Source organism: Gouania willdenowi, chromosome 11 (assembly GCF_900634775.1).
Source record: "Gouania willdenowi chromosome 11, fGouWil2.1, whole genome shotgun sequence".
Lineage (NCBI taxonomy): Eukaryota > Metazoa > Chordata > Actinopteri > Blenniiformes > Gobiesocidae > Gouania > Gouania willdenowi.
The window spans coordinates 25,968,818-25,994,748 of record NC_041054.1 but is presented as its reverse complement, the minus strand read 5'-3'; the positions used below and the strand labels follow the sequence as shown (position 1 = coordinate 25,994,748).

At 39.3% G+C, this 25,931-nt stretch overlaps 1 protein-coding gene across 1 annotated transcript in view; it reads left to right on the top strand.

Annotated features, from left to right (window-relative positions):
- eepd1 (endonuclease/exonuclease/phosphatase family domain containing 1) overlaps positions 1 to 20,556 on the top strand; it is a 35,469-nt gene extending 14,913 nt beyond the window's left edge. Inside the window, exons 2-7 of the mRNA XM_028461850.1 lie at positions 6,762 to 6,813; positions 17,778 to 17,888; positions 18,616 to 18,747; positions 19,042 to 19,180; positions 19,507 to 19,698; positions 20,150 to 20,556. Of these exons, the coding sequence (XP_028317651.1) occupies positions 6,762 to 6,813; positions 17,778 to 17,888; positions 18,616 to 18,747; positions 19,042 to 19,180; positions 19,507 to 19,698; positions 20,150 to 20,337 (814 nt within the window). The 3' untranslated portion in view covers positions 20,338 to 20,556. The remainder of the gene's footprint in view (positions 1 to 6,761; positions 6,814 to 17,777; positions 17,889 to 18,615; positions 18,748 to 19,041; positions 19,181 to 19,506; positions 19,699 to 20,149) is intronic.
- The last annotated feature ends 5,375 nt before the right edge of the window (positions 20,557 to 25,931 follow it).

The following is a 25,931-nucleotide window of genomic DNA, read 5'->3' as shown; positions in this document are numbered from 1 at the left end:
TGCATATTGTGCTTTTTGTGTTGTGTGATCAGTTAAGACAGTCTGGTGAGCAGAGGGAAGGAGTGAGTGTTTTGTAATCAACGTTTCTGAGGTTAAGCCCAGTACAAGCTTATCCCACAGCCCAAGGCATGCCAGTGTATCCACAACTAATGTGTGTGCAAGAGCCACTTCCGCGAACCCAGGCGCTGCCCCCGGGCTTGAAAGTGCAGCCAGGCCACCCCCCACGACCGAGCAGCCCCCCAGATGCCCTAGAGACCCCAGGCCGAGAGGCAGCCACCGCACGGCATGTAAAGAACATACACATAGGTGAATAATGGCTGATTAACAGGGAAGATAGTTGTAGTGGCCACATGGCAAGGCCTTATGTGAAAAAGTGTATTAGTGAAGTGTTACACAGAAAATGAAATGCTAGTTACTTTGCGCTTCATTGACGTTATTATTATGATTGTACCACACACATACACGCACACACTTTCTTTCTCTTACACACACACATCTCAAAACATGCCTTCACCACACATAAGGTATTTATATTAAAAATATACTAAATGAGTAGAACAAAACAAAAAATGAAACAATATTTATACAAAAACGACAACAGAAATCAGGGCTCTACACTAACTTTTCCAGTGGTGGCACTGGTGCGACTAACTTTCTCAGTTGGTCGCACCAGCACAGAATTTGGTTGCACCTTTTTTTTCCTTTTTTTGAGCGGGGTTGGGGAGAGTGTACAGCATAGTCATGTTCTATTTGAGAAATTCCACCACTTTCTGAAAGCTAAGGCGTTATATTAGCATGAATCATACATACTTTTCTTTTTAATTATTATTTTTTCTCTCCCTCTTCTTTAATAAAGAAATAATAATTACTTATTTTGTAGTGTAGAATGCTAGAAAAGGCTTTAACAAGTGATGTTACTCAAATGGAGAACAATAGTCAGAAACAGTAGGTATCAGAAAAACTGATCCATTTATTATTAACCAATTGGTTACATAATTTTTAACCATCAGCATAATATCTACAGTATTCTACAATTGAATAAAAGAAATAAATAAAAAAAATTTTTTTTAAAAATCCGCAAATTTGAATCCGCTATTTTTCAGGCTAATATCAGACCGATATCCGATATTGATATTGGATCGGGACACCCCTACTTTCAAGTCCGCCAAGAAGCCGCAGTGTTTGCAACTGTCGTCACCTGCTTTAACAGATTTTTTCTGGTATAGATATAGAATCAACTGTGCTTTTTAAAAAACACAAACAAAACAATATAATTTGTTGCCTTTGTTATTTTGATTATTTAGATTTAAAACCAATCAGAAAAACACCGTTTTTTTAATTGGTTTGTTTTCCTGTTTCTGGCTTTAAATTATCCATCCATCCATCTTCTCCCGCTTAGCCGTTTCCGGGTCGCGGGGGCAGCATCCTCAGTAGGGAGGCCCAGACTTCCCTCTCCCCGGCCACTTCCTCCAGCTTTTCCGGGGGGACCCCGAGACGTTCCCAGGCCAGCCGAGAGACATAGTCTCTCCAGCGTGTCCTGGGTCTTCCCCGGGGCCTCCTTCCGGAGGGGCGTGCCCTGAACGCCTCACTAGGGAGGCGTTCAGGGGGCATCCTAATTAGGTGCCCGAGCCACCTCATTTGGCTCTTCTCGATGCGGAGGAGCAGCGACTCTACTTTGAGCCCCTCCTGAATGACTGAGCTTCTCACCCTATCTCTAAGGGAGAGCCCAGCCACCCTACGGAGGAAACTCATTTCGGCCGCTTGTACCCGTGATCTTGTTCTTTCGGTCATGACCCAAAGTTCATGACCATAGGTGAGGGTTGGAACGTAGACCGACCTGTAAATAGAGAGCTTCGCTTTTTGGCTCAGCTCCCTCTTTACAATGACGGACTGGTGCAGACTCCGCATCACTGCAGACGCCGCACCAATCCGCCTGTCGATCTCTCACTCCATCCTTCCCTCACTCGTGAACAAGACCCCGAGGTACTTGAACTCCTCCACCTGGGGCAGAACCTCATCTCCAACCCGGAGAAGGCACTCCACCTTTTTCCGGTCGAGAACCATGGACTCGGATTTGGAGGTGCTGATTCTCATTCCGGCCGCTTCACACTCGGCTGCGAACCGATCCAGTGAGAGTTGAAGGTCACGGTATGTTGGAGCCAACAGGACCACATCATCTGCAAAAAGCAGTGATGCAATACTGAGGCCCCCGAACCAGACCCCCTCAATGCCCTGACTGCGCCTAGAAATTCTGTCCATAAAAGTTATGAACAGAATCGGTGACAAAGGGCAGCCCTGGCGGAGTCCAACCCTCACCGGAAACGATTTCGACTTACTGCCGGCAATGCGGACCAGACTCTGACTCCGGTCATACAGGGAACAAACAGCTCCTATCAGGAGGTTCGATACCCCATACTCCCGGAGGACCTCCCACAGGAATCCCTTAATTAATTAATAAAACAAAAAAAACAACACGTGAAATAAATGTTAGCATAAAACAGTTTTTATTCATCTGTCCCAAATAGTGAAACGGAATATTTTACTATTATATTTCACGTGTTTCACAAGTAAAAGCTGGCTCCATTAGACAGTAATGTAACTATTGTGATTATGTGTGAAATATACTGTTTGTAGGGATGTGCATTTAATTTAGGAACCGGTTCTTACTTAAACAATTCTTTGGTATTGCTAACAAAAACCCTTTACAATTCCGCTATCAATTCTTCCCGAGCTGCGTGCCACTACTCGCAAAATTGCAATGTAAATCAAAATTAAACAACTGGCTAACGTTGTATGATAATGATATAAATGAGGTTAATTTATTAAGCCAATAGCCACTTGACTTGTGGACTCATTTTACTCATTTGAGTATTATTTTTATTTTTATTTTTGACTAATTTGAGTATTGTTTATTCTCAGTGGTGAATAATTAAGATTTATATTAATAAACCTGACATTTATTTTAATAAACCAGGTTGTATTCTTTTCTGTACTCATGTACTGCTTGTTTTTCAGCCTGTTTGAGAATTGATAAGAGAATTGATAAAAAAACCGGATCGATAAGCAGGAATTGATAAAGCATCGGAATTGTTAAATCGTTATCATTTGTACCTGCTCTCACTAGATCAGGGGTCTGCAACCTGCGGCTCTGGAGCCTCATGTGGCTCTTTAACTCTTTTGCAATGGCTCCCTATAGCTTTAAAAAAAAAAAATTAAATTATGAATTGGTATTTCTTACAGAGGGTATTGATGATTAATGCCATTAACATAAAATAAAAATCTGATAAAACAGTTGTTTAACCTAAAAATAAATCACATCCACTACAGACCATCAACTTTCATTGCCCCTGTGGCTAACCTAGGTTGTAAATTCCTTTTAAGATAACTAAACTAACAAAAAGACTACTCTGAAAAAAAATAGAGATTGTATTTGTGTGGGGAAAGATTTATTTCATTGCCAACATGCCATCTTATTATGTATGCTTGATATGCTGCAAGAAATTAGCAATTAGCATGTGTTGAACGACATGATCAAGTTATTTTTTGTAGCTCTTCAAATCCATTAACTCTCAAAATTATTCGATACTATTTTAACTGCATAGCATTTTATACACTATTGTTTTCCTTGAGAAGGTATTTTTTACGGCTCCGGAAGGACTTCAATCCTGGCGAGATTAGGCAAAATGGCTCCTTTGAGAGTAAAGGTTGCAGACCCCTGCACTAGATCAATGATTGAATCATCAAGCCTGATCTGGTTTAATTATAGGAGATCAGGATGATATTCATCAACCAAAACATTATGTAACTTATTATGCTATTACTGAAGCAGATTCTAGTGTTGATGTATTAAATTTAATTTGTGTTTGTAAGGAACCTATTTACACTAAGTTGGGAATCGTTTTTTATATTTATTCATTGTTTTTATTTATCATACCATGATAAATACCAGAAATTATCACAATACATTTTTTAATCTATATTGCCTATCCCTGGTGCTTAGCACTGGGGTCAGCAACTTTTAGCATCATAAGAGACATTCAAGACTAAAATAAACTGGAGGTTGGGAGCCACAGATAATTCAATATAGATAGATAGATATCCCCTGCCATGTGGAAGGTAGGATGATTAGAAAGGTGAGGCCAAAAGCTGCATGACAGAAGCTTGTTAATAAGAATAATAATAATAGATTTTATTTGTATAGCACTTTACATTAAAGAAATCTCAAAGTGCTACAAAAAAGCCTAAGACCTATAATGAACATAACTAGTAAAACAGTTTAAAACCAATAACAACGAGGCATAAAAAAGGCTACGGAAAGGCCTTTGTAACAAGGTGTGTCTTTAGGCTGCTTTTAAAAGAGTCCACAGTCTGGGAGCAGTCGAGCAGAAGGCTCGGTCATCCATGCTGTGCAGCTTGGTTCTGGGGATCTTAAGGAGGAGAGCTTTGCCGGAACGGAGGGTGCTCGAGCAGGTCTGAGGGATAAGACGTTCCTTTAGGTAGGTTGGGGCATTTCCGTGTACACACTGGTGGGTGAGGAGGGAGATCTAATATTCAACTCTTTGTTCCAGAGGGAGCCAGTGCTGTGATTTTAGGAGGGGGGTGATATGATCATATTTGAGCACCCCCATCAGGATCCTAACAGCGCTGTTCTGGATGTATTGAAGCTTGCGAATGCTCTTGCTTGGGATCCCGATGAGGAGAGCATTACAATAGTCTAGCCTGGAGGAGACAAAAGCATGTACCAGTTTTTCAGCGTCGGGCAGAGAGTGTGTGGGGCGGAGTTTCGTGTGGTTCCTCAAGTGGTAGAAGGAGGTTTTGCACAGCTGCTTTATGTGTGTGTCAAACATCATGTGAGAATCCATTCTCACACCCAAGTTGGTGACTGCTGCAGAGAGTGGAATTTCCTGACCAGAAAAGGGGATAGAAGTTATGGGGGATGTTTGAACCTGATGTGGATTGCAGACCAGCATGGTTTTGGAACTATTGAGTTGTAGGAAGTTGAGATTCATCCACGCCTTAGTCTCCTCCAGACAGGTTGTCAGTGTGGCTAGTGATGAAGATGATGAAAGGGCAGTAGGGGGTGAGGGCTCCAACCTGATGTAGAGCTGCGTGTCATCGGCATAGCAATGGAATGACACGCCATGCCTGCTGATTATATGGCCAAGGGGGAGCATGTATAAAGTGAATAAAAGTGGTCCAAGGACAGATCCCTGGGGGACACCACAGGTGGCCGGCTGGGTAGAGGATTTAGCTCCACCAAGGGCTACATACTCAGTCCGACCAGCCAGATAGGACTGGAACCAGCTCAGGGCCATGTCGCGAAGACCAACGGTGGATTGTAGACGATCCAGGAGGATGGCATGATCTACTGTGTCAAACGCTGCTGATAAGTCAAGGAGGACAAGAAGGGATGGACATCCAAAATCCGCCGCCATCAGCAGGTCGTTGGTGACCCTTACTAGGGCTGTCTCGGGGCTGTGAGCTGCTCGAAACCCAGACTGGAACAGATTGTTAATGATCTGAAGGCAATCAAAACCTCAGTCACCAAGTAAAACAATTAGGAGCAGACTGCATTGTAATTGACTACAACTCAACTCAGCCCACCTTGTTTATTGTATTACCCAAAGAACACAATCCCCAAAGTCAAGCATTGAGGTGAAAACAGTTTTGGAGCAGTTTCTGCAACGACTACAGGGCGATTTCATTCCATTAGAGGGAAAGAGAAAAAGTTTGACAAATTGATGTATTTTGAATTAACGGTAATAAAGCAGTAATGTTTTGTTCATTTTCTGTTTTGGTTAATTAAAATAGAGCAAGCCCTTTTATTGTCACAATTCCTGAGCCTGCAATCTACCATTTTGTGTGTGACGTCAACGGCTGACAGACATTTTTTCGCACACAGAAATATTTGGTTCTGTGTCTATTAACAACCAACATGGCCAGCAACATGTACACTTGACCAAGCGCAGAGAACATAATGTCTTGAATGATTTAATGTTCCATTCACAGTTTCACTGTACCAGGCGCGACAAACCAACCAGCTGCTAAGCTGAGGGTATCAGAAAAAACCTATCATAAAAAAACATGACCTGTATGACTTAAAACCTTCACAGACATTGTGATTCATACTTATAAGAAACCCTAATGATGGCACTTGTAAAATACAGTAGATCAGTACACACGATCTAACAGGTCACGCTAAAGATAGAAAACACTAAAGGTGCAAAATCAAAAAGCAATGCAAAACAGTGCAATCAAAAGTTTAAATAACATATAAAAGTTTCAGTTCAAGGACAATTCTACTTTCCTGTTTGGTTTTACTCGTCAGTAACACAAATCTTAAAACCAAACAACACAATAGCATTATATAGAAGAGAACAAGAATTAAAATAAAATAAATAGAAATATGGGCAGGAGATTAGCAGTTATAGTTAAAGATTTATTAATATTCAATTAAGAGAAAACATGTACAGTGGTTGTAAAGGGTGTGTTTCACGTTTATTATACCTTTTTTTTTTTAAAAATGGGGGGTGCAATTTGGCGCCCTTCCAGCAGATGGTGCTCTAGGCGGCCGTTTGTGTTGCCTGTATGGAAGGCAGGCCCAGCTTGCCTTGATCATCACACAAAGGGGCATTGACGAGTCACCCTATGCTTTGTGACTCTTTGGCGGCTGTAAAACTAAGTTGACTGTGTCAGTCATATACTGCTGATGGGCTTGTCTGTATTTGTAAATCTACAGGTCATCCTCTCTCTGATTGCAGCATCAAGTTACTGGCAGTGCAGGACCTGCTGGAGCGAGAAGCCCTGGATAAGGTAATAAGGGGTGGATTCACAAAAGGTTTAGGGGTAATAAAATGTGTGCAAACGTTACTCCACGCACTAATAAGGTGTACAAAGCCCAAGGAATCAGGTGTGCGCTGCAGCTGCACTTCCAAATGCATCCTCATTTCATTTAGCGCGTTTCCCTCTGATGAATATTCATAGTAGGTGAATGCAAATAAATGAATGCAAGAGATGCAATGCGATTCATGAAATCTGGAACTGTTTGTTATAATAGTTTTAGTACCAGAAAAATAATCCAAACTTTGTGATAAATCAGGAAAATTGCAGTTCCAATCAGCAAAAGACCTGTTATCATAAATTCCAATCCGGTGGATGTCTTCCACATCCTCAGGACACATGGGCTCTCCCTTGTCCGACCTCCTTGTTGAGAAAATTTGACCAATAGCGTTGAGAGACCAGCTGATCAATTCCATGATTTAGATTTAGGATCGGAATGCAGAGAGAGACTCCTAGTAGATTATGACAAGACAAAAAGCAGCAAGCAGGAAAAAAAGGAGGAGGTGAAGGAAAAAGCATCCCGTCTCCTCCGAGAGCAAGGAGGGACTGTTGCTTTTTGGATAATGGTTTTTTCCGTTTCGCCACCCTGCTTCCAGACAACAATATTGCAGGGTGATGACACTGCAGATGTAAGTCTTGTTGGAAATGCTTTCATTTAAATTGGCAATATGAGTAAAACAAAGTTTACAGACACAAATTTTTTTGTTCACCATTTTCTGTTACTTGTCATTAGACTCGACAATGAAAGCAAATTATTCCCACACCGCTGACTTTCAAGACAGCGGTGCCTTCCCAAACTGTAGCTGCGCTTCACCGCTAACCATGCTAAAAGTATAAAAATGTTGTTGTCAGCCTGAATCACAACGTGCTAAAATCACAACTTGTGATTGGCTTATTAACTCACTTGGTGGGATATTCTCATCCCTGTGCGCTGACTCACAGGCACACAGGCAAATCCAATTATGGCCCTGGGAAACATGTTTTTTTTTTTTTTGCTGCACTTGAGTAAAGTATAATTGCACATCTATTACGGTAGGGGGAAGTCGCGCTCTTGTGTCTGAGTGTGTGCTCTGTTCGAGACCATAGAGCAGAGGTTCCCAAAATTTTCAGTCCGCGACACCAAATGTATATTCTCTTGGACCTCAAGATGAGGGTTACTCCGGAGACATTGAACCCACCTTCCTGCTGGGGTGCGTCGCACAGGGTGACGGCAAACCGGGTCGCATCCCCCAGGAATGCTTGATAAGGGAGGCCGAGTGCCCGAGGGGCGTGGAGCGGGCCCGCGGCTGAAACACTTTGCGGGGGGAGAGGGTGAGACTCAAACCCCACCGGAGGAAGTGGGACACTTGACACTTGAGTTTTTTCAGCGAAAACATGTCGAATATTGCCAACAATCATCCCGCTTTGTGAATGCCACTTAACATTTTGACATGACAAATGTTATGGCAATTATTATATTAATCATCATATCATTAAATGTGTGTTCATGTGCACATTTTGTCGAGTCATGTTAGATTAGATTACCCGCAGTACAGACAGATTGTGCTGTATTCACAGTGCCAGCAACAATCTCTGCTGAAGGTCTCATACCAAAGCTCGTTTTATGCCTTTCAGTTCTTCCTTCGGAGAGGGTTTAAATGGCCGACTTGCATACTTTCACCTACGTACACAGATAAGCTGCATCTGACTGTCAAGGCCAATGGCAGACTCACATGTGTACTCACATGCAGATACGCGTACACACATACATACACACCAACTGATGCACACACATTATTAAGACAGATATTATTGCTCCAACATCTCCACTGTTAGGGCATCTGGCCCCCTCCTTTCCTCTCATCAGGGTGGGACTTTTCTCTATCTGTAAAACGTTTAAGCTGTGGAACTTTCCAGTTAGTGGCTGGCCGCTTGCCCTTCCTACAGGATGGAAGACATTTTTTTGTGCTCCTTTTCATTTAGTTTATAATAAATCCTTTTTTATAAAATCATCATGCTTTGACTGGATTTCATCATTCAACCACAGCACAAATCATGTTGCCAATGGAGGACAACCGATCTGATTTTTTTGTGTTGTAGCTTAAAGTATTTTATTTATGTTGTGTTCTTGAGTTAATGTTACTGGTTAATTTAATATTATTATTATAATCATAATAATAATAATTATTAATATTATTATTATTATTTATTGTGTATTTAAATGTATTTTTCAGTATCAAATACCTGCATCACTTGTAGGGTGCTTTCACACGTATAGTCCAGTGGACTCAGTCGTATTCAGGTGGTGAATCTGCAACATTGATGGTCCGGTCCGCTTTCACACATTCTATTTGCCAAGCGCACCAAACTTTCTGAACGTCACGCAGGCAAAACGGTCTGTCGCCGATTGGACAGAATACTTCAAACTTCAATGCTGTGATGATGTGGCGCTTTCCTGTCACTTATTTATTTATTCAGTCCACACAATCAAATGTACAGTGTATATGTACTTCCACATCAACTACACATTAAAAGTGCAGACCGCTCAAACAATGTCCCATACAACTGTTAACCTGCTTTTCCTTTCTTTTTCTTTGTTTTGACAAAAGTATCTGACAACAAACTTCACTCAGGCTAGACAGCAGACGATCAACCTTAAAAAAAATAAAATAAACACACTGGAATTTTCAGATGCACTACATGCATCTGATTCAAACACATTAATATCAAGGTAAAATTAAATTTCCATTCCCGTCAGACTGAGGAATGGGTCCCATATCAACTTAAACAGGTCCTCCTTCCCTGTCACTCTATAAATGACTCGCTCATACTTTCTTTCTGGCAGCCTTATACTCTTAAATATGTTCATTAATGATTCCTTACCCCTTTAGCACCGAAAGAATATCTGTAATATTACGTGAATATCTGTAAGAGTCACGTTTTTCTATTAGCTCTGTCAGCTAGCGCATAACATCTCTTCTTCACTTCACAGATTATCTGCATGTCAACAGACCACTGGGTTACCAGAGCCCTCTGCTGGTCCAAACAAATATCTGATGTAAATACAGTGCAATGACTGTTTTTTTTAAAGTCCAATTGTTAAGGCACAAAATACATTTTCAGTTGCACTTTTAAAAAGAAAAAGAACTGTTATGCAGTTTTGCATTGTTTATCCTGTCTCAGGGCGACGCCGAAAAACTAGTCCATGCTTTTGTTACCTCTAGACTGGATTATTGTAATTCTCTTTTAGCAGGCTGCCCGAGCAAGTTGCTTAAGACACTTCAGCTGGTTCAAAATGCTGCAGCACGTGTACTGACTAAAACTAGGAGAAGAGATCACATTACTCCTGTATTAGCCTCTCTGCATTGGCTTCCCATAAAATATAGAATAGAATTCAAGATTCTTCTTCTCACTTATAAAGCCCTAAATGGACAGGCACCAGCCTATCTCAAGGAGCTTGTAGTGCCATACAATCCCCCCAGAACACTACGCTCTCAAAATGCTGGACTACTCGTTGTTCCATTTGTCTCTAAAAGTAGTATAGGAGGAAGAGCTTTCAGTTATCAGGCCCCACTTCTCTGGAACCATCTACCAACCACGGTTCGGGGGGCAGACACCCTCTCTACCTTTAAGGATAGGCTCAAAACATTCCTCTTTGGTAAAGCTTTTAGTTAGGAACCAGCTCATAGCTCATAATTAAGATGCAATAGGCATAGACTGCCGGGGGGGGGGTCTGGCATGCTCGGTTGGAGAGAGGTTGGAGAGGGCGTTAAGAGAGAGGTCATTTAGGTTAGAGAGGGACCGGAGAGGGTCCCATTCCTCTCTCAAACACTCCCTCTGTCTGCTTCTTCCCTTGTGTGTTTGCTCCTGTACTCCTTCTGGCTTTTGTCTTACAGGTCCGTGGGATCCTTAGTGTGGAGTTACAGAGTCTCAGCGGCTCTGTCTCCACCCTCTCCTCTGCACACACCCAACACAGCATAACGTGGATGGCTGTTCATCATAGGAATGGGATCCACACAAGGTTCCTGCTGCTTAACAGAAGGTTTTCCTTGCCGCCATGATGAATTCATGTTGGGTGTGGGATACATATGTATGTGTATATACGTATATATGCATATGTGTGTATCCATAAAATGAAGAGTCCGTCCTTAAGACTGCTCTACTGTAAAGTGTCTTGAGATACCATTGGTTATGATTTGGCGCTATACAAATAAAGATTGATTGATTGATTGATTATAGAACCAGAATTTAAATTAATAGGCTTCTTCTTCATTTGTATTATTCTTTTATTTATTTCATTCAAGATTTATTTTTAGTTAAATTGCATTGTTTTGAATAGTTTATCAAGGGATTCTTTTGACAATGAAAAATAAAAGGAAAATTGTATAATATTTTCTAGTTTTTTTCCCAAAAAAAACAAAGGAATATTTTTCAATCATCATTTTTCTACATTCCCATTTTGTAAAATAAATCGTGAGAGAATCGTATCGTGAATCGTATCGGGAGTTGAGTGGATCATTACATCCCTATCCAGCACACATCGCTGCTTCTTAATCTGAGCCTGGCCAACCTGGAAGGTGTCCAGTAGGCTCTATTCAGGATCTTGTAAAACATGAGTTACGACTGAACCTCACATGAATGACAAAACCAAGATGCAAAATCAGTCCTCCAATTGTCATCAGACATTTGGAAATTCAGATCCCTTTCCCAGCATACTTTAAGCCCATCCATTCTTGGTAAGTGTGTACTCCTGATGAGCTCATAAAATTTGGATGCCCCCTTGTTTTTATATTTTAACTTGTGTGAAAGATCTTGAATACCAGTTGTTACGGCAAGATTTGCGGTTGACCTCATTTGGAGACATGATTTATTGCTCTGGTTGAATGATGGAGTCCAGGAGAAGCATTGATGATTTTATAAAAAAAAGTTTATTCTAAACTAAGTAAAAAAGTACAAGATGGAACAAAGTGGAGTGACCAGTGACCGTCCGGTCCGAGGTCCGATGATCGAGAGAGAGACAATTCTGACACACATCACGTATATCCCCTGCTCAGTCCCCCCTCCCTCCTCCCCCCCGGGAGATAAGATAGACAGGACAGAGTGGAGGAGGTGGGGAGAGAGAAGAAGAAAAAAACATTTTCTTCTTCTTGGGTCAAATAGTCCTGGTATCTGCTTGATTGTCATAGAGACGGAGGTGTGTGTGTTTTATGTGTTTGTGTGTATGAATGGATGTGTATGGCATGTGTGTATGTGAGTGTGTGTAGCCATGTGACTGCGTACACAGAGAGTGCCTATGCATCTGTCCTTGATAGTGTTTTGGGTACGTGTATATCTGCATGTGAGCAGAGACTCTGGCCTTGGCAGAGACTCTGTGCTGCACTGAGTACGATCTGTACTGTTTAATCATGATTCAAAAGTGTAAAGAGTAATGGAGTCATCATGTATTAAAACATGACAAATTGTACACATGAACATACATTTGACGATATGATGATGAATATAAAAATGACCATGACACAGTGCTGCTATGCAAATGCTGTTTGTGGGAGAGGATGCAATGTCTAATTTTTGTAAGAATCTCCAAAATTCTAAATTAGCCAGTTCAAAGTTGTTTTTGAGTTCTTCAAAAAAACCTGAAGCCATTCTCTCCCACCACATCACTGAGGGTGTGTATCCCACATTTAATCCATCCATCTCATGCCATGCATTTCTTGTATAAGCAGTTTTTTGTTATACCATATTGAGGCAGTATCTGTCAGATATGGATCAAGTTTTGATAGCTGATGCGCCTTCCTGTAGGATTCTCTGGCAAAAGCCAACACTGGATCCTGAACTGGAATCGGTCTGGCCATTTGTGTGAGGAATACCTCCAAAGAGAGAGGTTGCAGAAAAGTCATTATTCAAAATAACCCATAATCACTAGGGATGCACTGAAATGAAAATTTGAGGCCGAAAATAAAATATAAATGTTTGGCTGAATATCGAATGCGGTTGTTAAGTTTTTCATAAAAAATTTTTAATAGTGCATAAATAGCCTAGAATACATTTTTAGACATGTTTTTTAAAGAAAGTAAATGTTTATTGAATATTATGACATTTTTTAAATATTCTCGTAGCCTTGGCTTTTCATAAAAAGCACAACAAAGTTTTTCATTTATATTAGACCTTCAAATAAAACAAAACATGCATTCCATAAAAAATCTAACGTGCATTAAAGGGGAGGTATGATGAAAAAAATAGCTTTCTAATGGTTTTGCTACAGTGATATACATCCCTTTAGCCTCATTCAGAGGGCCAGAGTTGAAAGAGTTCCGTTTCCTCTCTCCCTTGTTATTCTACATTTTGTAAAAAGTCAGCTTTTAATGTGCGAGTTGGATTTTGCCCACGTTGGTAGGTGACGTCACCTAACATGTCTCTTAGAATGTAAGCTCCTCCCTCTCAAACTATCTAACAGCTAAAACAACACTGCGGTTTAATATAGAATATATATTATACTTTATTGCCATATATGTAAATACAAACTGCACTACTGGACGCCCAAACTGCATTACTTTTTCTGCTGACTGGTGGACGGATGGATATTTGTATTTGTTGTGCTGCTGGAGCACTGGGTTGTGAGTGTGTGCTCGTGCTTGTTACCGTGACGGCAGGCACGCAGCACCAGCAGCTGCTGCAGTTGCTCCATTACAATTGCTCTTCAATGTAAAGTCCTATGTTTGGTCCTGGTTGCTTTCTCACATGGTTAAAGACCGCACCATGCTTTGCTTGAGCCGAACCAAGACCTACATTTTTTAAAGGACCAGAGTTCGCTTGTTTGCTCCACACCAGAGTTCCAGTGACTGGAGTATCCAAGGACGCGAAGCATGGTGTGGAGCAAAGAGGCATGTGTGAAAGCACCCTTAGAAATGTATAGTATATATCCATCATTTGTTATCCCCGCCACAAATGCGGAACGGTGATATAGGTTTGAGCTCTGTCCGTCCGTCTGAGTTAAAGGGGACAGCGTTTCTCAGAAACTGTTTAAGATAGGATAACCAAATTCGCTGTGTGGCTTCAGGGTATCAATACCTTGATGGACTTAAAAAATGAGAAGTGCACAATTATTTCTTCCAGAGTTATTGCCTTTGTGCCATTTTTATTACTCTGTTCGAAGTATCTTCAAAAGGGAAGGCTTTTCTTAGAAAACGTTTAAGGTAGTTAGTCTATTTACAGTATATTCTGATGTGATAATATTTTCTTATGTATACATCTAAGTTAGATTTAGGACGTTCTGGAAAAGGTTGTGAGTTATAATGAGAACCAATCTGGCGGGCGGTGTTGATGACTGTCTTATTATTATTACTATAATTATTATTATTATTATTATTATTATTATTATTATTATTATTATTATTATTATTATTATTATTATTATAGTATTTCTGGTTTGTTTGTTGTTTTTCTTTTTGTTCTTTGCACCATTCACCAAGATAAATTTCTTGTATTCTTTTTAAACTTAACTTGGTGAATAAAACTGAGTCTGATTCTGAAAATGTTTGTAGTTTAAGTAAGGATTTACTTATTTTTTTAATTTCAGGCAAAATGATGCACAATAAATCTTGATCTACTGTATATTTTCTTTCTTTTTTTCTTTTATTTAGTTTTCTTCGATGTTAATAAGGATGCAATGTTATGCAGAGGTGTACTTATAACATTTTTATAGATGAATTGTACTATGTAAAGAGTGGAGGGGGAGTAAAAAAATTCTTCTTCCTAGGGGGGGGGGGGCGAAACAGAAAATAATTGAAAAGCACTGCCCTAAGGGTATATGTACTAATGGGAATCACTGCATAGACTGATTAAAAAGCTGAAACCTTCCTCAGAGATGTTGGTCCTTGCTAACCTGACAGTGTTACATAGTTGCTGCAGGTTTGTTGCTGCACATTCGTGATGTGAATGTTAGACCTCCGTGTCCGTCCCAAAGGTGCTCTATAAATGCAAAAAAGATGATTGTGGAGGCCATTGAATTACAGTTGAAGTCATGTTGAAGAAACTGTTTTTAGATGGTTTGAGCTTTGTGGAAGGGATCATTATCTTTCTGGGGGTATCCATTAGATCAGGGGTCACCAACTTTTGTGAAACTGTGAGCTACTTCATAGGTACTGAATAGTCTGAAGGGCTACCAATTAGAAAAGCACTTCTTAAATACCAAATGTTCACGGTTTCACTAGAATTAGAGGCTAAGATAATAAGGAAGGCTAGCAGTAACTTAAAAAAATTGGAAATGTTTAAGTTTCAACATAAACACTTTATTTCTCATAATTTATGCAATTGTTTTATTTTTATTACATTTCATAGAAAATAATCATGTTCCTATTTTACTCGCTACTAACAAACAACTTTTAAACTATCGTATAACATTTGTAAAAATGTAACAGTCATTTTATTAAAATCCACCTTGTGTTTTTAAAAAAATATGTTATACATATATTACAGTATATTATATATAACATGTGCACTCACTATACACCAGATTAGCAACACTTAAAAACCTTTGTTTTAGTGAAAATAAACATTTAAAGATGGTTAATTAATACTCAAACTTTATCAGCAGTATTTAAATCTACTAAGTACTAACTATATACTGTATGTCATCTGGATTTATCTTTGTGAGTTTGAATCCTGGAAAGTAAATCAGATTTTAGATGGAGTTCATTGGTGACTAGAACTGCTGAGGGCCCCCACATGTTCCATGAGGGCAACCTGGTGCCCACGGGCCCCGTGTTGGTGACTCCTGCATTAGATTAAGATGGAACACTGTGGTCATGAAGGGATCACATGATCTGCAACCAGGGCCGGCTTGTGGCATTGGCAGTATAGGCAAACGCTAGGGGCGCCGGCCATCATAGGGGGTACAAAATTGGTGGGGAAAAAAAAAAAAAAAATATATATATATATATACAGTATATATTTTTTTTACATTTTTTAATTGTATTTTTTATATTAATTAAACAATCAAAGTGCTGATATTATTAGCAAACTAAACTTGGTAGTATTATTAATTATTAGTTAGTCTAGTTGAAAATAATGAAAATACAACCAATCGATTGACAGGTTGTCTGAGGCGTGACCCAGGCAGCTCGGACCTGTTGTTTACTGTTTATTGCTGCAGCAAGAGGCGTCATGTCTAAACAACCTAACTAATGATCTGGTGCCCAGGGAAGAAAAAAATGGAAAGAAGAGGAGGAAAATGTGGAAAAGTCAGAGGTAAGCCAGTGTTTGAAGATCCACGACAATTTATTAATCCACGATAGTCAAACAAGCTAGCAGAGCGACCATGCTAAGGTATGTTAGCAGCTAGTGCTAAACAGAAATAGATAAAATACTAGCTAAACAAAAACATTGATTGTATGGCAACATCGGTCTATTAATTTATTACATTGTAGTTTAACGTCATTTTAAGAGAACTATGTATTATTATGTACAGTACATGTGAGGAGTGATGTCACAGTTTATGTTTCATACAGGGGGCCTTATTTATTTAATGTGTGTGTATAAATGACTTGACATTATCTATAGATAAGTAAACATATTACAGATGCATAAATTATTAAGAATAAAGTTAATATTTCTAATTTAGCTGAGACCTTTTTACTTTTAATACAACTGTATTCTATATGTAAACTTGTGTTGTATTAGTATTCTGTGTCAATCTACATCATAAATAATAAATAACTTTCATCTACTTTTATCTGCTTTGTGCTACATCTTAAATTTGTACAGCTTTTCTTCTATTTATAAATATCTAAATATTTAACAATTTCTAATCACAACATTCATATCCTATGACTTGGTTTGATTGATAGACTAGCTAACATTCTGTTTTTCCCCTTCAGATTCACTGAGGAAATATGACGATGTCATCGATTACTTTGCTGGCAGAAAAACCACTAGAATAAACTATTAAGGCTGGACGATGAATGGATGGGCTTTTTTTTTAGCTTGTGTTGGTTAAAGCTTCTTTATAAAGCACCATCAGAAAATGACACTATTTTTAATAAATAGTTTCTTTGTGCAATACCTCTGTGAACTGCAATTGTTTAAAATGATGTGTGTTCATTACTGCAATTTCAGTATTTTATATATTTATATAAACTGGAAGTTTTGTATCTTTTCACAAAATGTGAATGTCAATCGTGAAACATTTTAGTCACAAATATTTAAATTAAAAAGAATACTTGATGAGCCAACCCACCACTATATCTATCTTTTATTTGTATCTTGTTTTTGTGAAATGCCTTACTCTAATAATATTAATAATTTGTATTTTGAATGTGTTACTAAGATATTTAAATTCGTTTTTATTTACTTCTTTGTGTTCTTTTATGTGTGTATGTGAAACCCTTTTATCAAAATTAAATAAAATGTCAAAAAAAGTAATTTTGCTTATGTTTTATCCTCATGTAAAGCATCTTTGTGTATATGGTGAAGACCACTATGTAAGTGTTAGAAATTATTCTGATAATAATAATATAACAATGATGTAAATATCAATTACTTGGTTTAGAAAAGGCATATAAGGGGGCTCCAAAAGACAGTCGCCTAGGGTGCCGGACTCGGATTGGCTGTGGTATTAAGTGGCCCACAGTATGCAGAGAAAATCCCTCACACATTTCTGGTTCCTGCAGCAGCCCGAACTCTTGATGCAAAACAGACATGCTTTGATGTGATTCACTCCAAATTTTGCTCACCTAATCTTTATTTCTGTTGCCCTATTCCTTCAACAATAATGTAGCACACAAAACAAATAATATATATATATATATATATATATATATTAAATAAACTGATTAAAAAAAAGCTGCAATAATCAAACATTTCTTTGATTGCTAATGGTATGGTTGTCAGTAATGATTAGTAACTGTGATCATCTGCTACTCTGGTGTATCTGCTAACCTGTGTGTGTGTGTGTGTTGCAGTTTTGTGTGGAGTTAAATCAAGGAACCCTGACCAGCGTACGGAAATGGAAAAGGCCTCGAGGACAGTGGAAAAGCATTGTGTCTGAAAAGCCTACAGGAAGTTACAACGAGGTATGACAACCGTATTTACCTGCTAGGACTTTTACTGTGTCAGAGAAGGATAGAAATTGTTTGCAGCATCACTTATACAGACCCTTTCCAAAAAATGATCATGGAAAAGTTGTTTAATTTCCATAATTCCATTCAAAAAGTTAAACCTTCATAGATTATAGATTCAGGGCCCACAATTTAAATGATTTCAAGTATTTATTTGTTTATTTTTACATAATTTGGGCTTCCAGCTCATAAAATCCACGAAAACAGGATTTCAAAAAATTGTCGTTTAAATTGTGGGCCCTGAATAGCTATGAAAGTTTAACTTTTTGAATGGAATTATGGAAACTAAACAACTTTTCCATGATATTCTAATTTTTTGGAAAGGGTCTGTACATGTGTGTGCCATTTATGAACTCATTGTATGTTTTGTAATTGTGCATACATGTGTATTTGCATACAGAAATAAATACATTTGATCAAATTGAGTATGTATAGGTCTTGTTGGCACATTGTTTGTCATTCTGGTTTTATACATTTTGTGTGGATTTGATCTGAAACTTCCTGACCGTGTTGATTTTCATCTGACTGCTGCTCAAAGTGTGTGGACACACCACCACAGGTTCAGTTTTAATCAAACCTCTGTGTGACTATCAAAAGTCGCGTGTCCTCTATCAAAATACAATTTCTAGCTATTTGGAGTTGTATTGTGTAATTAGCATATGATTATTTGCTCTGTTCACAGAGTGCGAGCTACAGCGGCTTTCTGTGGGACAGTTCAGCAGGGATTGGCCTAAAGGACGCTGCTGTCCTTGAGTCTTCAATGCTTAATGGCAACAAGAATCACACACAAGGACTCTACTGTGCCCACTTCTTAGTAGGTGCTGGTTTGTGTGCACACATTTACATTGTGTTTAATCTTCAGCCTGAATGAGAGTTCTTGTTTTGCAAATTAATATGTGTGTGCTTCAGTTCAAGAACAAAGGAGAACTGAAGATATGTTATTTGATGATGCACATGCAGTATTGTCGTATCAATCCATCCGTTTTCAGACCCACTTGTTCCTGTTTTTCAGGGTTGCGGGCGTCTGTCTGTGTATATCTCTGGCTGTACTGTAGTATAATTATTTTAAAAGAGACAAATTCTGATGTTCTTTATTTTATATCTGTAGTTGGGTTCATACAGACTGACTTTGGTGAACGTCCACATGCAGGCTATGGCCTCACCAGCAAGCTCAAATGGCAAAATCCACATGCCTGAGGAAAGCAAGAGTCAGTTCTTTAGCTCCATTATCCAGGAGGCACTCAAAGGTCAGTCCATATATTATTGTGGAGTGTTTCCTGACAGCCCATTGCATGCTGTCTGTTTAGCACTATGGTTCTCAAACCTATTACTTTATTATTACTGTTCCAAAATATGTGAAAGCACATTTTGAGTTTTAAACAGTTTGTACCTTTTTCAATACATGTTACATTTTTTTTACAAATTTCATTGGGGTGGGGTATCTAAAATGTTTTCATCAAAAACAACAAAACATTTTTTTAATCAAACACAACATAAAAAAGTTTGAGAACCACTGGTTTAGCAGCTTTGTTTGAAAGTAAACTATGAGCATACTAACCAGATCTTCTCTCAGGTGAGAAGGACCTTGTGGTGCTGGGGAACTTGGCATCATCACAGGGCTCTGAACTGGACAACCTGAAAAAAGAGAAGCTTTGTGCTCTGCTGCCATCAACACAATTTACAAATATCAGCACTCGCATTCCGCAAGGAACTCACTGTCTGGACAACATTTGGATCAGTCGCTCTGTAAAGAAGATCTACACAGGTTTTACATTATGTGTTCATGCTTTGTTAGTATCTGAAACGCTTGAAACAAAAGTACCCTACAAGTTTGTGAGAAACCATAGCGATTAAAGCTACATGTTGTGGGCTGAACAAATCCAGTTCCCTAATTTACCAAACCTGAGCTCAGTTTTTAGTGATGCCAATAATGACTTTGAATCAGGGAAGCTTATTTAAAACTTAGTGTTGGGTCATAAACAAAGCTATTATCCTGTAAACACGCCAATCTGAGTGGGGGTTAGCTTGACAGTGATATTTTCTTCTGCAAAAGCACATGGTTACTTGGTCACTGGTTGTTTGATCCAGAAAGAATAGTTTTGCTTATTCAACTGAGATTAATTTTTTTTTAGAATGGTGAGGAAAGCATGTGGTAGTAGGATGTGAAACAGTAAAACACCGTTATTATTAACTATTTATGTGTTGTGGTCTGACAGGTTACACTGTGGTGGTGCGGGAGGGCCTGACTAACCCATGGATCCCAGATAACTGGTCATGGGGTGGTGTGGCATCCAATCACTGCCCCGTGGTAGCAGAGTTTTACACTGACCTTTCACCAAAAGAGAACGAGCTGAGCCTGCCTGTGGTGGACAGAGGAGACATTCTGCCCAAACATGAGCGATGACAGTTGGAAACACAGGAGTCAAGGACATGGAACTAGCTGAATTTGGGTTTATGCCTGAGTCTGCTTCTAATGAATGTGAAGACGTGCCAAGATTGCCTCAGGGTTTTGATTTTATTCAAATACAATAATATGACACAAGCCATGAGAAGAATATTCTATGTCTACATTGTACCCAAACATTTTATATTAGTGTGCAAAATAAAAAGCAGATTATGGGTGTTTGAGCTGTGTGTCATTGTGTGTAGCATGTCAGAAATCAAGACTGGAGTGCTTGGTGTGAGCCTACCTTTTTTCCCCCACTGAAATCACAATAGATTGCTGCTGCTCAACAAAGAGCTCAGAAATCAGTCAACTTTTCACTCTGTCTTATTTTAATAATGGAAACAGATAAATGTTGTTGTTGCTGCCTAGGATGTCAAGGAGTTTTGGCACAGTAATTGAAGTTAAAATATTCCAGGCAGTGACGAACAAAAAAGGGAAGAGAGCTGGGTACACCAAACTTTGTGGTTTTATTGACAAAAATTAGGGGGGGTTCAAAAACAAACAAAAAAAAAAAAGGATCCAAAGGTTTCAAATAATGTTGAGTTTTCAGAGGAAGGCAGGCTGGAGGACCAACGCGGCTGCACCACAAGACCCATCGGCCACAGGAGAAGGGTGGTGTCTGCCTTTTAATCACCAGCTGGCCTCAGGACCAGGTGTGGCCAATCAGCTGGTACAGCAAACAAGAGATTTTAGTTCTGTTATTATAACAAGGATATAACATAAAGGGCTGTTTGAGCATCATCCTCAGTCCCTGGACTAAACATCCGCCACAATGTTTTCTTTGCCGTTCTTGTGCTTGATGACAATAATTAATTCCTTCAGCAAAAGGCCCATCGCATCAGTTGCTGGTTGTGGTTGTACATTTGTGTGAGGAACATGAGAGGGTTGTGGTCTGTGAAAACAGACTGGAACAGGGGTGGAGCCAACATACAGGAAAATAGCAAAGATTCAGAAGCAATGCTAGAATCTCCTTCTCAATGGTTGCGTAATTAATTTTGTGCTTTCTGAACTTAGCTGAGAAGTAGCTGACGGGATGTGGTGGACCTGCATCATCCTCCTATAATAGCACGGCACCAGCTCCAGTGGCACTAGCATCTACCTCCAGATAAAATGGTTTTGAGAGGCCAGGAGCAGATAGCGGAGCACTACATAGAAGAGACTTTGCTGCTCGGCATGCACGTTCACAATCCTCTGTTTAATTGAAAGGGACTAGAGGACTACAGAGGAAAGTTAAAGGGACTACAAACACTGAAAAATTCTTACAAAAACTCTTTGATAGTAACCGGTGTAGATCCCTCCGCATGGTAAGAGTGGGGTAAGCTATCTCAGCCGCGACCTTTGCATATTCTATACTTGTCATACTCAGCCATGACCAACCATTTTACCGCGGTAAGTCACCAATGCCTTACCAAACTCACATTTAGCTAGGTTTAAGGTCTACTTGGCCGTGGATAGACGTTGGAACACTTCACTCATGGTACTGAAGGTTTTAAATAATCAATTGGGTGTTGATCTAACCATATAATCATTGCTAAAACCATTGTTTAAGGCAAAGACAAGTGCAGCAGGTATACATGTGCTGTTTCAACATTTTGTTGTAATTTTACACTTTGAGCTATTGCAGCGACACTTTTTTCCTTGGAATGGTCAAGGTCGATGCCATACAGTATATGGCATTATTGAAATCTTTGTGTAAACAGTTAAAAACTCACTTTTTGAATTACTTGAGATGTCATTTGTAACATTGTGATCTTGTTGAATAACATGTTGAAAAGATTATATGGGCAACCACACTTTACGTCTGTATTAGTTATTGGAGTCAGGTTACACAAGAGCACAATAACTGATAAACGGATGACGTGAGTGGAAAGCGTAAATTAGCCCTGCACATGAAGTTTGGGGCTCTTCCTCTTTGATTTTGCTCAGACTCTGTTCACGTGATGGGTCAGTCATTGGTCAGTCTAGGTCGCGTGACTAAAATTAAACCTTACCCTAAACATAACTCCAACCCTAAAAATTGTTGCGATATTGGGTTATAACCCTGAGACGCTACGTACGTGTACTTCGGTAACCGTACCAATAGCACCGGGGGTTGTCCGTACGGTAACCGTACAAATATACACTTTTTCATCTCAGTCACAGTCTGACCCTCTGAGGCAATGCAACACAATCTGCCTTTCTTACATTTTTAATGCCCACAGTGTCACCAAATTACGCTCTTCTGCGTGTGTCCACCTCAACAAGTGATGCCTCCACCTCGCATTTGCTCGTTTTCCCCCTCGGTCCACCGTGAAATTTGTATTATTGAATATTCGTTAAAGCTGCACTATGTACCATAATTTCCGGACTATAAGCTGCTACTTTTTTCTCACGCCATGAGAGCTATTTAATAACAGGGCTGCCAAGTTTTAGAAAATGACAAAAGTGAGACTTTAGTGAACTGATGCATTCCGGCGAAAAGAAAGTGACCTTTTTTAACATTGCTTTGGCCTGTTTTAACGTTGATTTATACCTAAAGACTGATGTCATCACCTCCATGCCAGCGGCTCTTCCTGCACTGTGACCTCCTAATGCCAATTTTAATCAACCAGAAATTAGAAATGAAAACTAACAAGAATTTTGACAAAATTAATTTATTTGTCATTTCAACCAACTCTCCATCATTTAGCTGGGGACATGTCTCATGTTGTAGGTGTTTGTCTTGATGCCTTGATGACAGAGGCAGGGGGCTCCTACTTAAAACACTGTGGCCCAAGGCAGTGCTACCTTTACCTCAGCTCTCCTTGTTTGCAACAGAAAGGTCATTAAAAAGCAAATCATGTAAAAAACATTAAAACTTGAAGTGATTTTTGATTGAATGAATGTTTAGCAGCAGACTCAATGTCCATAGAAAGACACTATTACATACAAAAATAATCAAATAAGAACAGTTCAAATGAACATAAGATTAGACAAGGCATTTGTTTCATTTACTATGTATTTATGCTGATATAACCTACAACTGCAATTCATCTACTAGCAGTGTTCATAACACTGCTAGTAGCCGAATAAGATTTTTGATGAATTTAAGTTAATGTTTAGCACAGACACACATGTAGGAGTGGGCAATATGGGGAAAAAAAATTCCATCACATTTTTTTTTGGAAAATCATGATCGCAATACCATTTTTTTCATTCAAATCATTTAGACTATTTTAAAGTTATTTACCAATAAAACAATCCAATTCACTTACTTAAAATCATTGCCCTAAATAGAAAAAAGGAATAAAAGATAATTTAAGACAAGGTAATTTTCAAATATTTTTTTAAATTGTATGTAAGCAATTTATCAAACTGGTTACAAGTACAATTAAAATCAAACAAAAGGGCTGACATGTTCTTATAGTCACACACAGTCTTTTTACTCTGTTTAACTAAAGTAGTGTAGCATTAGCATTAGCAACACTTGCTACATAACAAGGCAGCATATCAGTCTAGTGATTTCTATTGAGGTAACACACTCATTAATAAATTACACAGTGTTTGAATGCCTCATTTCACACAGTTTAGACTATCATATCCTTTAAAAGATAAAACGTTACTGCTTTGGTTACATTAGGCCTGGGTGATATGAACCAATACTCTATATTTTTCCTCAAAATGGCAATAGGCAATATAAACCATTAATTTTTTTATCAATAGTTTTACAAGAAAAACAGTAATGGGTCAAAGTCAGTGGAGGCATAATGACCCTTTAATTAATCACTAGCAGCACAATAACAACATTTTGTGTCACTTTGACTTTTTCCTTCATTAAGGCTGAAATGTGATTAAATTATGTAGTGTTGCTTTTTTCAGGGCAGCTCTGAGTTCCTGAAAGTAGTTTTTTAAAGTAATTCAGGCTCACGACACTGTCTCTTTAAGAATGTAAACAGCCCCGTGAGCTGCAGCAACAGATCTCTGCTGAGGAGCAACCGAGAGTTAGTTAGAGAAGAGAAACACATGCACTGTTTCTGTTTCCTCAAAAGTCTCTCAGTGCTTCAACACTCAGAACTGAGTTTTACAGAACAGACACATCTGCACTGAGCCTCTGACAGACAGTCACTATAAGCTGACTGTGTGTGTCTAGAAATACTTTCTTTCTGAAAGCATGTCGACGACTCGGTGCGTCTTGTGAGGATCCAAGATGGCGGAGGGAGCGGACACTTATTTGCAGGCTCATAAGAAATACATTGTGTAATCCTCGAATTGTGAACTTTGTGGTGCAATAACCCAAAACCTACCAAAAAGGAAAATTTTCAAAGCCTTTTGACTTTGTTAGTCATACAGTATGTTGAGCGTGCCAAAATGTCAGACCACAACTACAGTGTGTGTGTTCAACCTGTTGCTGTTCTATTCGTGTCGGAAGGCGAGGTGGAAGACATTGAGGTAGATGAAACCTCTAAAGCAAGCAGGATAAACCTGGCCCATACTCCAATCAACAGCCCTAAACCCAAGAAGTTGAAGGCAACCAGCGACAAAAAGGAAGAGGAAATTTTCAACACTACCCTTCTCCACGCAATTCAGGTGCTGACTGGGAAAGTGGATGATCAGACTGAACTGCTGAAAAGCTTTGACAGACGTATTGAAGCGAATTCGGTGGCTGCAAGTGAGAACAGAAAAGAAATTGTTCAGCTTCAGAAAAAAGTTGAAGAGCTTCATATGGAAAATGTCAAGCTTAATAATGCAAGTGAGGAACAGGCTCGGTACAAAAGGAGGTGGAATCTCCGGCTGACCGGTCTCCAGGAAAAGGAAGGTGAAGACACGAGAAAGACTGTCATCGGGATACTCACCAGAATTGTTCCAATGGCTGTGGATCGTCTGCGAGACACTGTGGATGTTGTACACCGCCTGGGGAAGAGAAACACCACTACTTCACCGAGCACGCCGATGAAGTGTGGAAGAAGTCCAGAGAGGCACTCATGTGCAGCAAGATGCGCATTCGTTTCAGAGAGGATTTTTCGAAGGAGGACCGGGAGGCTCGCTCCAAGCTGTGGCCCCTGGTTGTGGAGGCCAGGAAGAAAGGGAAACGAACATTCCTAAAGGAAGGGTATGCTCTGATTGACAACCAGCGTGTGGACCCTAAATGATTATCTTCGTGGGGCTTTCATTGCTCTAGTACAGGTACTCTGACTGTTTTGCACTGACATTTTGAAGGTTTTATATGTTTAAGGTTGTTGCAAAAACGTTAACATTGATTTGTATTGTGGATATATGTGTATCTCACCCCTGCGCATCACGTTCCTTGCGCAATTATTCTATATTGTGAATGTTATCTTTTATGTCGTTAAACGCCATGGGGTTAAGGAATACTGTGAATCATAAGGCAATTTTTCTTTTTTGTAAGGAGCAGAAGTGCATTTTAATTTTCTTACAAGAGACTCATTCAACGGGGGGGGTGATATTAAGTTTTGGAAGCCACAATGGGGGGACACTGCCCTCTTCAGTCACGGGACATCACACTCAGCAGGAGTTATGATCCTTCTCAATAGGTTTTCTGGGAAGATAATTAACCATACGAGTGACAATGATGG